General features: G+C 49.8%; 1 protein-coding gene across 3 annotated transcripts in view; it reads left to right on the forward strand.

Annotated features, from left to right (window-relative positions):
* LAMA5 (laminin subunit alpha 5) overlaps positions 1 to 15,370 on the forward strand; it is an 88,719-nt gene that overhangs the window by 33,098 nt on the left and 40,251 nt on the right. For all 3 annotated transcript variants that reach the window (XM_062009221.1, XM_062009222.1, XM_062009223.1), the window contains exons 3-8: positions 3,403 to 3,520; positions 7,099 to 7,217; positions 8,046 to 8,216; positions 8,661 to 8,758; positions 13,975 to 14,090; positions 14,912 to 15,030. In XM_062009221.1, the coding sequence (XP_061865205.1) occupies positions 3,403 to 3,520; positions 7,099 to 7,217; positions 8,046 to 8,216; positions 8,661 to 8,758; positions 13,975 to 14,090; positions 14,912 to 15,030 (741 nt within the window). The remainder of the gene's footprint in view (positions 1 to 3,402; positions 3,521 to 7,098; positions 7,218 to 8,045; positions 8,217 to 8,660; positions 8,759 to 13,974; positions 14,091 to 14,911; positions 15,031 to 15,370) is intronic.

The following is a 15,370-nucleotide window of genomic DNA, read 5'->3' on the forward strand; positions in this document are numbered from 1 at the left end:
GCATTAAATGTGATGTTTCACCTCCTTCCTCTATGGAGAAGGGAAAAAAACTCCCCAAGAGGCTGTGAGCATAGAGGGTTTTATTCATCAGACTGATAATAGGAGCTAAATAAAGGCTTTGGAAAAAAAAACCATGACCATTTCTCTTGCAATATTGGTTGGGCAGAACTGTACTGGAACTAAACATGGAATGAGAAGTCTGGCTTTTCTGCCAGCTCTATTTTTAGAGCTACTGCTCCATCTTTGTATCTCTCAAGTTTTCTCAGCAGATGCACTTGAAGCAGGCAATCTGCCTTTATTTTTTCCGGCAGGCTGTGATATTCTGCAAGATAAGGCTGCTGGATGGAGGAGAAGGGGACTCAGCAGATGTAACTAGAATCCCTCTGAATACCAGGATGCAGGGGCTCGTTCCAGCATCGAGTTCACTGCGGTCACAGGCTCCCAAGTATTTTCAGTGCTTCATGTAGGAATGACCCTAACCTTTACATGCTGGAGGGGAGTGGATGTGCACTGTTGGCTGGGTTGTTTGTGCTCCAAAATTGCAGTCATGACTGGAATAAATGTGAGCAGTGGTGCTAACGATGGGTTTGGAGCAGAGGAATCATGTTTGACTTTGAGAGCAGGAGCAGGGTGGGAATATCTGAACTGGGCTTCAGCTGAGCTACTGCAGCTGATCCAGTGAGGACTCAGAGGTCCCTGATCTTTCTTGTGAAACACAGCAGTAAAAGGTGGAAAGTCAGCATGCTAGCCCTGATCTTGGATATTCAACCCTGCCAGGGGGACTGGGACTGGCCTTCCAGAGAGCTCCCAGCAAGCATTGACACAGTGCCCAGTGTCTGTATATGAATGTACGTGCACAAACCCACATCTCCCGTGACTTAAAATGTACTGAAACCACCTACATCATTTTCTTTCAGCCAGAGAGGGCTTGTAGGGGTCATGAGCCTGTGTGTTGCCTGACCCTGCCACTCCCCTGTTCCAGCATTGCTTACAGCAGGGCTCGCAGCCCCCAGAACCAGTGGGGTTTTTTGGCTGTTTTCACTTTGTAAAGCACTGAGCCTTGGGCTTGGTCTTGCATCAAGTTTCATGCTGCAAAAAACAACTCTTATGCACCAATGTGACTGGCTTGCAAGCCATGCTCTCCAGAGGCAGGGGACTTCTCAGAGCTAGAGGCATGCAAGGAGTTTGGACTCAAGGATGTTTAATTAGGAACATTTCTTTCTAGTATGAAACTGGACAGCGAGGAGAATCCCCAGAGACTCTGTGGGATTTACTATGAACTTGTAGCTGGCTTTGCAGAAAGATAAATGCAGAAGATAGGGATGTGCCTCATGTTTCTGTTTTGTGTTTGTGGCTGCTGTTCATTCAGAGCAGAGGCTCCCCCAGTGCCTGGGACCAGAACACGTGCAGGTATGCTGAAGCCATAGTCCAGCTAAAGGCTATATCAGATTCCAGCAGGAGCGTTAATTTATTCTCTGTAGAATTAAGCTGGGAGGATTTTACAATGGAGGGAAGGAGTAAGTTCACTGGCTGGTACTCAGCCTTATTCCCATGCCAAGAGGCAGATGTTAAGCTGTGAGAATTGGTCCTGCAGAGAAAGCAGCTGCCTGAGCTGAAGCCTCTTGGGCTTCAGTAACAAGTAACAGCTCTGCTGAGAGGGTAAGCAGGCAGAAAATGCTGCTTCTCCATAGCAGCTTAGCTGTGTGTGCCTTGACAACACATAGGCTGCAGGGGGAAATTAAAGCAGCATTTGGGTCTGGCTTTCCTCAGTTTTGAAAAGCAAGGTGCAAAGATTGTCTATTTTCCCCCTTGATGAAGCTGGAGAGATTGCTGGATGACCACTTTGATTGGATGACACCAATCCTTACCAGTGCAAACCCTAACAGTGGTGACAAGTCCCACCCTCCTGCCCATTCACAACTGGAGAATGGCCTCTGACTTGCAGTGCTTCAGGACCTTGCAGGTTTCCCAGCTGTCTCTAATTCACTCCTCCCCAAACATCTCTCTTAAGCCTCCTTAACCTGCCAGCCAGGTTCAGGTGCCAGCAGCCTGTGGTGGGAACCAGAGCAACCTTTGACAAGTGGAGGAGAGGCTGTCCCAGAGCCAGAGGAATGTCTGACAGGAGCCTCAGGAAGTTCTTGTCTGTGTATCCTGCTGAGGAGGAGATTCAGCTGGTGCCAGTCTTCAGGGATGTGCCCTTCCTCTTGCTCCATACCCACACAACAGTGCTCAGACCTTCTTGTCTGAATGACCATGACATGTGCTTTATGGATGACTCAGTAAATTTAAATGCCTATTCCTTGTCTCTTTTCTCCCTTTAGAAAGACTTCCATGGATTGTCAGGGCTATTTTGGAGGCATGTTGTTATTAATACTTGTCCTCTGTTTCAGCAATGTGTGTGGCTGGGGCAGGGCTGAGCTGGAGGCTGCTGTTCTGGCCCTCCTGCAGCTGGGTATGTCTGAATTGGGCACAGAGCTGCCCTTTTCCTCCCCTTGCAGAGATGTCCCTCAGGATACCTGTTAGACTTTGGGAGATGTATGCTCCCAGGGCACCAGCTTTGTATGAGCTATAAATCTCAGCTTTTCAAGCACTAAACTCCCTTTTGGGTTGTTTTTGACGTTAGGAATTTTCTCTGATAAGAGAACTTTATTTGCCTTTAAATATCACTTTGTGACAGGATGATGGAGTGGGGATTCTTGGAGCGAGCCTGTGCCAGCCGGGGAAGGGAAATTCTGCTGCAGCTTTTGTTTCTCTCTAGCACTGATATTTTAGCTCTTTGAAGAGTCCATTTGTTTGACTCTTGGCAGAGGTGTGTGTGCACACATCAGCGTTCAGACAAATGAGAGCAGCCCAGTGTTGTGGAGCTGTGCTGAAACCAAGTAGATCTCCTGTTGTCCCTTCCCTGTGGCACCTGGGGAAGAGGAGCTGTGCTGGGGCTTTTCTGCAGCTCACTTCAAAACACAAGTGGTGTGGGTGAAGCGAAGTAAAAAGAAGGATTTTGTGATGTTGTGTGCAAGTGCAGTCAGATGTTCTCAGGCTGGGAGTCCAGAGTGTTGCCTATACCCCAAGAACAGTTTCATAGCTGGTTTATAGTGCTGCCTGTTTGGGTCAAGGTGAAGTCTGAGGTATTGCCTAGCACAGCCTCACAGCCACTGCCTGCAGCCACCAAGTCTGTGTTCTGTTTGCATTTGAACTGGTGGGAGCTGAGCTCTCTAATCTGTCTCTCTCCAGCAGCCATGTCATATCACGATCCTTTTAGATACGGAGGATTTTGCTCCACAGGCTGTTTGTGAGCAGCAGCATCTGCAAAGTGCCAATTTATTCAGCTTGGATCCCACTAAGCTCTCCCTGTTTTTCATGATGCCTCAAGCAGCCAACTAACTCTGTGTTCCTTTCTTTCAGCTCTTCCACGTAGCATATGTCCTCATCAAATTTGCCAATTCCCCTCGTCCTGACCTCTGGGTGCTGGAGCGATCTACTGACTTTGGCCTTACCTATGAGCCCTGGCAGTACTTTGCCTGTAAGTATGTCTGTGTTCCAAGAGAACTTCAGTGTGGTGCCAGGTAGCAAGGCCACAATGGAGACAGCTCTTTAGACAAGTGCAAGGCTGGGTTTGGGGTTGTTTCTGTGTCACTGCTGCAATGCAGGACGTGTCCTCTGTTTCTTCTGCCCAATAAGGCTGCAGGGGCTGAGGCTCAGATCAGAGCAGCTGGGTGAAGTTGTGGTGCTCCTCAGGGCAGGAGAACTTGCTTGTTTTCAGGGACTAAATGTAATTTTTGAAGTCTTGTCATTAGTGCCCACCCAAATGTATGTGGATGCCAAAGCTGGCCCCAGTCTCAGTGACTGAGTATTACTGGTCTAAGGCTGGAAGGTGGGATTTCTTATCATCTGCTCCCTGCCCTCCTCTCTCTGTGTGTCTGCCCTGTACTGGCATGTTTTAGCTCTTCCAGAAGCAAACCAGCAGCTTGATTTCAAGTGGCTGCTGTAACAGAAAAGTCAGGATGCAGAAAACAGTCCCTTGGCACTTCCCAGTACCAAAGATCCCTGTGCAGGGCTGGACACCACTGTCCTGCTGCTGGACAAGATGGGATCAGAGACAGCTGGCTGGAAAGGGTGACTGCAGATATCCAGGTTGTGTGTTTGACTCTCCCATTCTTGGATTAAAACCTCATCCCTTTAGAAATAGATGGTTCTACAAAACTTCTCCCAGAGGGTCTATGAGGCAGACAGATGCTGAGGAACTTGTTAAGCACCAGCCCTTCCCAGAAGCAGCAGCAGTAATTGGGAGAAGATGTGAGTTAAGATCTACAGCCAGAGCTTAAAACCTGGCAAGGAAGGACTTTGGAGCACTCAGAGGCTGCCCCTAAAGGCTCATATTTCTGGCTTACCTGTCAGCCTGTGCATTAGGTTTGTTGCCCTTTTCCAGGGCAGGAAAAAGCTGCAGATATTTAACCCGCTGTGTTGCCTTAACGTGATGACTGCTCTCCAGTGCAAATGTCTTCCCCTCTGCTGTGTGCTAGTGGGGAATTACTGCTGCCAAATTGCCTGCTTTGCTTTTTTCTATGTCCTCTGAGAATTTCCCTTCTAGCTCTGAAACCTCTCTTGGGCCCTGTTATGGTCATGTTATTGCATGGTCTGAGGCTGAGAGGGGAGCTTTAGTCCTGCTTGCGTGTTCCTGCGTGGAGTGGTGATGCTGCAGTGTCTGGAGTCCCCTTCCCTCACCATGTGTGACATCAGTAACACAGCTCAGTGGAAAATTCCCATGGAAATAAGGAGGCGGCTGCTCCAAAACCTGCCAGATTCGCTAGCACAACAAATCCTTTGCAGAGCTTTATTTTTGGCGTGGGGAATTCTGTAGGTGGTCTAATAAAAACAGTGGTCAGTTCAGTAACAGGGTTGAAAGCAGCCAGCAGCAATGTCAGTGTTCTCCAGAGACACCAGCAAGCCTCATCCTGGATGACACCATCCCCACAGGCTCGGCACTGCCCCCAAGCCTCACTCAGCATGGGAGGTGTTTGCTTCCCCAAGACCCCCAGCCAGGCTGCTGAAGTGCTTTTGGGCTTCTCTCTGTAGGAGGAAGGAAGAAATGACTGTGGTGGAAAGCATCTGTCAGTGCAGCTGATGGGCTGCCTTGGGGAGGGGGCTGGAGGGACCATGGCAATGTGAATCTTCTGCACTGTGCTTCCCTCGGCCACCAAAGGAGAAGCAGGAGCACTGGGCATTTGTGGTGGTGTTTATCTGCAAGGAGGGCTCCCCACACAGCGTTTCAAATGGGGACAGGGCATGACAGATGCCTGGTCCCAGCTGTCCAACCAGGCCTGCAGAGCCTTGTCTGCCCCAGCTCAGCATGTTACAGAATCACAGAGTGTTAAGGGTTGGAAGGGACCTCAGGATCTAGCCCAACTGCACTGCCAGAGCAGGACCACCCAAGAGCTCATCCAGGTGGATTTTGAATGTCTCCAGAGAAGCTGGGCAGTGCCACAATGGAGATGAGAGCAGCCACAGTTCATCCTCTGCTGAGGACAGGCTTCACAGTCTAATGCTTCTTTAAAGCATTGCTGTGGTTTGAGACTGATGGGTTGCTCAGTTTTAGCTCAGAGTGCCTGGCTCCTGGCTCACATGGTTGTGGAGATTTGCAATAACTGGAGGAGTGTTTTGTTTTTCCTGTTAGCTGCTCTTGCTGAGCATCCTGTCTCCATGCCCAGCCTTGGCAGTGCTCTGGAAATCAATCATCTTGAGCCAGTGGTGACAGGCTCCTCGCCTGGGGATTCAGGATAAATTGCCTTTAGAAAAGCACCTGGTGAAGCAGAGCTTGGAAGCCAGAGACCTGATGTGAAATGTTTCCACACCATCTTCCTGTAGATGCAACTGAGCTCCTGCTGTTGCCAGAACAGTGTTTCATGGAGTAATGCCACATTTCTGGAGATGAGATGTGGGTGGTTGCAAGCCAGAGGTGAAGGCAGGGGAGGCAGAAGCTCTCTGTGCTCCCCCCTTTCAGTTCCTCCTGCCTGGCAGTGCAGCACACAGAGTGAGGCCTTCTGCAGGCACATTGCAACAGATTTTGGAGGATTGTTCACATGGATTAGGCTGTTTCCCCATCAGCTCCCTCTGTGAGCTGAGCTGTGCTGCCAGGAGCAGCAGGTTGTGTTGGATGCCTTTTCTTCCTCCTTCTCCCCATGGAAACACCCTCAGGAGTGTTGCAGTGCTTTGTCACACGCTTCTGAGAGCTCCTGGGGCATGTGGAATGGGAGTGGGAAGGAGCAGCAGCCTTTGTCCCTGGCTCTTCCCCAGGGGAAAAGCTGCAGAGAGTGGCCTGAAAGTGGCACTGTGTTGGCTTTGCATGGGTAGGTGTGGGTATTCATCACCTTGCACAATCAGGTGTGAACTGCCCCAGCACATTCACTGTGGTTTGGTTGGCTCTGCCAGCACAGGGATGCCAGACACCCTGGGGACAAGGATGCTGGACTTGCAGAAGGGGCTGTGCAGAAAAGCCAGGTCATTCCTACAGCTGCAAGGAGCATCTTGGCCTGCAGTGTTCCCCAAAGCTGGATGCAGGAGCAGCAGTGTGACTGCCTGGTGGTAACTGTGCCCTGGCTTTAGCCAGCCTTGCATTGCCACTTAGTGGCAGGAGCCCTTGATTGCTGTCCCCAGACTGGTTCTGAGTACCTTTGGCATTTATGTTGTGTAGTATTGGTTGAGTGAAGCAGTGTAGCAAATCCAGTGCCATCAAGGCAACAAATCCAGACCAGGGTTGTAGATCTCAAGCTGAATAAACTCTGAGGTCAATACCACAATTAAGGGGTAGGTTTCTTTGCAGGTAATCACAGTAGGTACAGTGGCCATTCTCACTTTCCCTATTTACTGAATGAGGTGATTTAGGAGGATTTCTGACCATGCCTATTATTCTCATAATGACTCCTTCCCTTAGGGGAGTACATGTGAGTTAGCAATGACACAGTTAATGATACAAAGCCATCCCTATGTATTAAATGCTTAACAAAGAGTAAAAACCTTTCTCTCCTGTTGGTCAGTATGAGAAAATCAAGGCAGGGCTCTGAACTGTTCCTTTTACTGCTCTCATCTCTGGTTGATGAACAGCTTCCAAGAGGGACTGCATTGAGAAGTTTGGACTGCACACCGTGGATCGTATCACCAAGGACGACCACGCCATCTGCACTACTGAGTACTCCCGGATCGTCCCTCTGGAAAACGGGGAGGTGAGCAGATGCATGTTTTCATCCCCTGGAGTTTCCAGGCTTTCCCAGTGATTGGGGCTACTCAGTAATTGGTTCCCTCTTGACTTCTGGGTGCCACTTAAACTGCTCAGTTAAACTAAATGAGACTGGCAGGGAACTGAGTCATCTGGAAAGGAGGTAAAGACTGAATTCGGCTGAAGGAGAGATGAGTTTCCTCTCACGTCACAGGGTTGATTGTACAGATCTGTTTGCATAGAATCAGAATGATTTGGATTGGAAGGAGCCTTAAAGGTCATAGAATCATCATAGAATGGTAGGGGTTGAAAGGGACCTCTAGAGATCATCCAGTTCAATCTGCCTGCCAAAGCAGCTCCCACCTAGATCAGGTCACACAGGAATGTGTCCAGGTGGGTTTTGAAGTCCTCCAGAGCAGGAGCCTCCACACCCTCCCTGGGCAGCCTGGGCCAGGGCTCCCTCACCTCAGCACTGAAACAGTTTTTCCTTACGTTTAAATGGAACTTTTTGTGTTCCAGCATCTTCCCATCACCCCTTGTCGTGTCACTAGATACAACAGAAAAAAGTGCTGCCCCAACCTCTTGACACCCACCATTTAGGTATTTGTAAATGTTAGTAAGATCTCTCCTCAGTCTCCTCCAGACTAAACAACCCCAGTTCCCACAGCCTTTCCTCGTAAGGAAGATGCTCCACTCCCCTGATCATCCTGGTGGCCCCACACTGGACTCTATCCAGAAGTTCCCTGTCCCTCCCCTGCCATGTGCAGGGACACCTTCCAGTAGGCCAGACTCAAAGCCCCATCCAAGCTGGCCTTTCCCCTCCTTGTGTTTGCAGATCGTTGTCTCTCTGGTGAACGGACGCCCAGGAGCCATGAACTTCTCCTACTCTCCTCTCCTGCGGAACTTCACCAAAGCCACCAACATCCGACTGCGCTTCCTGCAGACCAACACGCTGCTCGGGCACCTGATGGGCAAAGCTTTAAGGGACCCTACGGTGACAAGGAGGGTAAGGCAGACCCTGATGCCTCTTGCTAACATGTTTGAGGGCTGTGCATGCTGCCTTTGGGGAGAAGACATCCCTAGATGCTGCCCACGGGGATTTTCTCTCTGTCTTGCCCAAGCTGAAGTCATCTGCAGCGTGTGCCACTGCTGCCATGATTGCAGCTGGAGGCTACTTGGGATCAACTGTGCTTGGGAGTAACAACATGAAACTGGGAAGCACCTCTTGGTGTCACATGTGGCCTTTTGCCTGTGCTGGGAGACCCAGCTTGTAGTAATGGGCTGTTAGTGGGGGTGGGTCTCATCTGGCAGCCTACAAGGTCCAGCTTGTCACTGTAAAGGAAGTACTCCAACACATTTTACTGGATAAAGTCCTGCTTTATCCTGAGTAGGGCAGTTACAAAGCTCATTCATAAAGATACTAATGACCAACTTTTCTTGTGCTCTCCAGTATTACTATAGCATCAAAGATATCAGCATTGGAGGGCGCTGTGTCTGCCATGGCCACGCAGACGTCTGTGATGCCAAAGACCCTACTGACCCTTACAGGTAACACCTTTCAAAGCCCCAGTTCTGTATAAAAGCACTTGAATTGTTGTGCTAAGAATGAAAGATACCAGTGTGAGTCGTGTCTCTTCCTTAGCTGGTGATTGAGCTGGCACTGCTGTTGGTGGCTCTGCCCTGAGAATGAACTGGAAACTGGTGCAGCCAAAGTAGCAAAAATCAGACATTTTGTCAGGTTATTTTTCAGCCAGATCAGTTCCCTGTGGTCTGATTTCCCTGCCCACAACCTTGCCAACCCCATGGGAGCTGAGTGCTGGAGTGGGAGGGTGGGTGTGCAAAGCTGATAAACTGTGTTTGAACATTGAGGTTTCTCATCAAAGCCTGGGGCTGGTTTCTCTTCTGCTCAGAGAAGTCTCTTGCTTCTCATGTGACTTCTTAAGAATTGGGGCAATATTCTCATAAATAGATGGTCTCTCAAGAAACCAGAGACTCTACTACCAGTTTCTACTCAAAAGGGCCATAAATTGGTTATGTGTGTAGCTAAACAACTGCTCTTTGCAAACGAACAGGAGCGTGCAGAGCAGTTACGTTTTGGCTCATGGGGCTCTTCCCATCCGCTTTGGCAACTTGAAATGCCAGAGCTGCTGCAAACCATGAAAGTGTTACTTCTTAGCCATCTGTTTGCAGCCTGAATGTTGCCTTTATGAAAGGGATGGGTAGATTCAGCTGGACAAGGGAAGCTTAAATTTCTTTCTCATCGGGATCATGTAGAACTTTGGGATCTTCTGAAACAAAATTCCAGTGAGTCCCAGCCAAGGTTAGAGCTGCTAAGTGTTAAAACAAAGAGGCATTGGTAAGCAAGTCTGCCTCAGTGTGCCAAACTCTCTGACAAAGGGAAGTTCATAAATATTTGAATGTACAGCTCCCTGGTTGTGTTTCAGACTTTGGTGTTGCTGGATGCACAGTGTGCCTGTGTACTAAGGCAGAAGGGCTTTGTGGTGCAGTGTGATACTTTAGCTTACAAATGCCATGACATTTATTGGGTATGTCAGTGGCTTGGGGCTCTCCTGGAAGAGAGGGAAAATCAAGGGATGAGAGATGGTTGGGAATCATTGTTCAGTGCCACTTCTGCTGATGACTGTCCCTGCCTCACAGAATTCCCCTCCTCCACTCCCATTTGGATGTGTTTTGCATCTTTGCTCTTGGCCCCAAACTGGGCTCTAACGTTGCAGCACATGTTTGTAAGCAGCTGTTGCATTTCACCCAGAGCAGATCGAGCTTCCCTGGAGGAGAAAACATTTCCTACTTGGGTTCTTTGTACAGTTACCACATAACATCTGTAAAGGCCTCTGGGATAGAAGAACTTCTCATGGCACTGCTGTACCCTGTTAGGAAGCCCAGGAGCATGGGGAAGTCAGCAGAAATACGATACTTTCCATTGAGAAAATGAGTAACTGGTGAAATGCTGCCACTCTCCAAGGCTGCAGCGGCAGTTGTGTCCAACCTTCCTGCTGAAGCGGGCACTGCTGGGCAGACATCCCACCCCTCCTGCCCTTACGTGGCACAGAGCCAGCACAGTGATACCTGCCATAATGTTGTAGGACAAGAGGCAGCTGGGGCTCAGACATACTGTCCCTTCGTGTCATGGGCCCAGCTGTCAGAAACATGTCATTTCTTCAGCAATCTGTGCCACCCATCTGAGCAGGAGACGTGGTGTGCCCCTCTGCACGTGTCCTGCCTCTTCAGACACTGATGTGGGACAGCAACAGGGCAAGGAAATGCAAATAGAGAGAGACAAGGAATGTGAATTGGCCAGGCCCTATTAACAGTCCCAGTTATGTCTTAGCCTGTCTCAGAGGTCTCTGCTTCTCATTTTAACTTCTGTCTTCTGCACATGATGGTGTTTCTTGTGTCTGTTGCCCAAAAAGGCAGGATGAGCACTTTAATAGAGGTGAGGTGAGCTAGAAATCTTGGCAAAGGCTCGAGGACGTGGCAGAGCATGTTCGTGAGCTGACTTCCTGGCCATAAATGATAATGTTTATCCAGCTTTGGAAAGCTGCTCTGAAGTGCCAAGTTACAGAGGCTGCCCATCCAGCTGTGTTAAGTTGGCAGCATGTCTGGTCCTTGTGTTGAGTGTGTACGTGCAAGGGCCTACAATGTCTGGGTAGATACAGCCTCCTCAAGGGTCCTTTGTACTTTGCACAACTGCCTGTCTCTGCCTCAAGGCTGAATAGGCTGAATTAAGCAGAGGGAAGGAAAGTTCTCCTGGTTAAAGGTGAGCACCAGCAGGATCAGGCACAAACCTTTCTCCTGGCAAAGCCTGTGAGCAGTGAGGTCAGCATCAGTGAGGACCTGGCATGTTTCAGAGAGCCTGGACAGGAATCCTGTGTTAACATGTGGTTACTGATGATTAGAGCTCAGGAGAACCCTGCAAGTGCTCTGCATCTGTCTGATAAGAGCAACAGTTTCCGTGGGTTCACTCCCCATCACAGATGCCCCCAGCAAGAGAGGGAACAACCAGAGATGCTGAAGATCTTCAGCCATATAGTGAAGATAACCACCAGCAAGACAGCAGCAGGCTGGCTGCCCAGAAGCAGATCTGCAAGAGGTTGAGGATGCTTTCACACTGCTGGATCCTGAACACCAGCTTGCCCTGAATCCCTCTTGCAGGTGGTTTTTACTCAGTCAGAAGCAGTTAGGGAAGGTGGCTTTCTTTTTCTTGATTGTGCTACTCAGGTGTCCTGGGCAAATCCAGCTGCTGCAGCACTTGTGTGCCACTCAGCTCTGACACAGCGGCTCGCTGGCAGCTGTTTATAGTCTCTGCTGTCAAGCATCACTTCAGTGGGAAGGCTGTGGTTTTATTTTTTTACAGCAGGATGACCAGGAAATCTGTGCTATGTGAACACAGCCGCTCCCTCTTCTTCCTTGTATATATTCAATCAAGGCAACATGTAAATATTGTAGCTTCTGCACATTTGTCCATAATTCATTAGTGGCACGGACTCAGCACAAGGTGCAGTAAAGCTGCCGTGATAGATGAGCTCTCTGAGAGGTCACTGCAAACTCTGGACAACAGAGACTAAATAAATAGCTCCTTCTCCATCTGAAATGTACATCTTTACTCAATGAGTGCCATCCTTTTGCTTTCTGGGAACTGAACCAGTGCTTTTCAAACATCTCAAATGTTAGAGAGTCGGGTTGTGTGGCTGGAGTCCTCGAGACAGGGAGATTAACACTGCCCAGCAGGCTTGGAAGCTCCCTGACTCAGTGACCAAGTTTCTCCACGTGTATGTGGACATAAATCTTGATCTCCAGCTGCTGCCATGAAAAAAGCCCGTAAGATTTTGTTTCTGTGTGAGAGCTGAGTGATATTCAGCCAGGTGAGAGTTCTGTGGATGATTTCATTGGAGGCATGGCTGAGGTTTGCCTTTCATTGTATCTCCCTTTGGATCTGCAAAACATAGGGAGAACAAAGTCCCTAGGGAACGTTTCAAGGTTCATTTCTGACATTTAGGCTCCAGCCAACATCTCAGTGGCTTGATTTTTGTGCCTGGACTCTGGATAGCCTGTGAGTGTGGGTAGGGATGGGGCACCACGAGCTCCCACAGAGTTGAGTGCAGCCAGGCATTTCACAGCGTGAGGGCAGGGAGCAGGGCCAGCACCTCCTGCCTCCCAGCCCGTCTGGCTGAAGCAAACCTGCTGAGTGTGAATCCTACCTGCGTTCCCCTGAACTTTCAGATCATCCCGTACTTCATTAAAATGAGTTCACTTGTCCCATGCTGCTGCCTGTGTCTGGATATTCACTAGAGATCACTTGCAGGTCCCTCAGCTTAAAAATACACGTGGCTGGAAAGCATGGCACTCATGTCAGTGCAGCCACGGAGGAGTGTGTCTGCATTTCACCCAGAAGGACAGCTCCATTTGTCTCAAATGTTTTAAAAAGTTCCATTTATTTTTAAACACCACTTTTGAATGGAAAAGCATTGGAGGAGGGAGAGAGAGGAGTGGCAGACTAGCCCTGAGGGGAAATGAGTAATTGCATAGATAAAAGCTGGAACATGCTGTATTATCCATAAGTCTAATACAACAGAAAGCGTTTGTGTTGGATGAGAGTCGCCTCCTGCTAAGTGGAAGTTTTGGAGGTGATGTCACTGATGTTAATGAATCACCGTTGCGGTCGAGCAGGGACGAGATCCCTCAGTCCACCGCTGAGATTTCTTGCCTGGCGCCTGTGGAGCCGCCTGTTTACCCAGCACAGCCCTGCCTGTGGCGGCTGAGGAGAGCAGGAGGTGCCTTTCACAGGGAGCAGGGGGCCAGCATCTGCTCAAAGGCTTCATTCCAGTTGTAACTCTTGCTCTCTGCAAGCACAGGTGTACCTGGAAGAGCAGATGGGGATCCGCCTGGCCCCTGCACAGTGGTGGGGACATCCTCACGTCCCTGCACCGTACCACTCCCTCACAAGTGATTTGCTCCAGGTTCCTACCACTGCCACTTCCAACCATGTCACATTTTGTTGTCAGTAGAGCTAGTGGCACACTGAGTTAATCACCTGAGTGTGGGCAGCAGGTTGATGGAGGTTCTCCTGCCCCTCTAGTCTGCTCTAGTGAGGCCCCATCTGGAGTCCTGTGTCCAGTTCTGGGCTCCTCAGTTCAAGAGAGACAGGGAACTGCTGGAGAGAGGCCAGTGCAGGGACACCAAGATGCTGAGGGCACTGGAATATCTTTGTGAGGAGGGAAGGCTGCGGGACCTGGGGCTGTTCAACCCAGATAACAAAGGAATGAGGGGGAACCTCATCAACGCTTATAAGTACCTAAAGGATGGATGTCAGGGGCATGGGGCAAGACTGTTTTTCTGTAGTGTCAAGTGACAGGACAAGGGGTAATGGACATGAGCTGGAACGCAAAAAGATCCACCTAAACACAAAGAAAGACTTGTTTGATGCTGAGGTGAGGGAGCCCTGGCCCAGGCTGCCCAGGGAGGGTGTGGAGGCTCCTCCTTGGGAGGCTTCCAAACCCACCTGGACACGTTCCTGTGCCCCCTGATCGAGGGGAAGCTGCTTTAGCAGGGGGTCGGGCTGGAGGAGCTTCTGGCATTCTAGTAATTCATTTTATTTTTGGCTTTTTAAATGCCTTAGAAGCTCATTTCCCAGAGTATTTGCATGAGCAAACCCCTGTGTGTGCCTGGCTGGTGGTGCTTGGGCACAGCAGGGTCACATCACGGGTTCCCATCCGTGCTGCAGCAGCTGCTGTCCCTCGTTGCAGGCTGCAGTGTGACTGCCAACACAACACCTGCGGCACGTCCTGCGAGCGCTGCTGCCCCGGCTTCAACCAGGCGCCCTGGAGACCCGCCACCACCGACAGCGCCAACGAGTGCCAGCGTAAGTGGGGCTGGGGTCCCTCCTGCCTTTGCAAAGCACACATTGGTCCTGGCAGTTGCACTGAGGAGAAGCCAGTCGTGGAACTGGTGGGGTTTATGGTGTGTGGCAGTGGGGGAAGTGGCGATGGCTGGCACTGCAGAGAGGGCAGTTTGCACAGTGGTTAATTGTGCTCAGTTGAGGCTCGCACAAAGCCTGTGCAGGACTTTGGTTCCAGTTCCTCCTGCATGTCCAAGGGTTCATGCAGGCAAGTCTCATTGCTCAATTCTGTCTCCAAGATGAATTACGTTGGGATGTGTTTACACACAGGATGTCTTTATTTGTCCAGAAAACCCTTTGGTAATTGCCGACAGCGGAATTTGGGCTGCACTGGGAATGCAGAGCATGGACTGAGCTGCATCACACAGGCTCCTAGAAATGCAGGGCAGCAAAGGACAGTTGGATCTTAAGCTTGTGGGTTTGTTAAGAGCACCCTCACTGGGTGCTGAACTTTGCAGCTCACGTCTATCCCAGATGGGATAAAAGAAGCAAGAATGTTGCTCTCTGAGCCAGGCTACTTGAGCCCCTGAAGTTGGGTGATTTCTCTTTCTTGTCTATACATGCTTGCACATATTTTGCTTCTGGTTTTGTGCCTGATGAGTTTTTCCTGCCACAGACTAAACTTTTTGAGCTGGAAGCCTTCTGGGAGTTTGTAATCATGTAATCCCCCAGGTGCATTCAAGCATCTTTCCTCATTGATAAGTAACACATCCATGGTCAAACCCATGAGGAGGAGTTTATCTCCTGGGGCGGTGCCTTAGCTAAATGTCTGTTTGCCTTTTCAGCTTGCAATTGCAATGGCCATGCCTATGACTGCTACTACGACCCTGAGGTGGATCGCCACAAAGCCAGCAAAAGTGTCCAAGACAAGTTTGAAGGGGGAGGTGTTTGCATTGACTGTCAGGTAGGCCTGAAGAGCTCCTATGGAAAAGGCTGCTGCAGATTTTTGTGTTTGTTTCCTCTGTCAGCCTGGAATTCAGCTTTGCTGCAGCTCCACCAACCCTCTCACACACCCTCTGTCATCTTAAATTAGGTCTGTCCCTGGAAATGTTGTCTGTTTGCCAAAGGAGTGTACCCCAGTAATGAAAACAGCTGTCCCCTGAGTAGTACTGTTACCTTTCTGTGCTGTAGGGTTAGGTCTGCTGAGGTTCTGTGCCCTGTGTCCTGAGGAACAGGCTGGTACTGAGCACATGAAGTCCCTGCCTAGCTTACAGTGCTCAAGTGCTGCCATCTCTGGATCTCTC

This window comes from Colius striatus, chromosome 16 (assembly GCF_028858725.1).
Source record: "Colius striatus isolate bColStr4 chromosome 16, bColStr4.1.hap1, whole genome shotgun sequence".
NCBI lineage: Eukaryota > Metazoa > Chordata > Aves > Coliiformes > Coliidae > Colius > Colius striatus.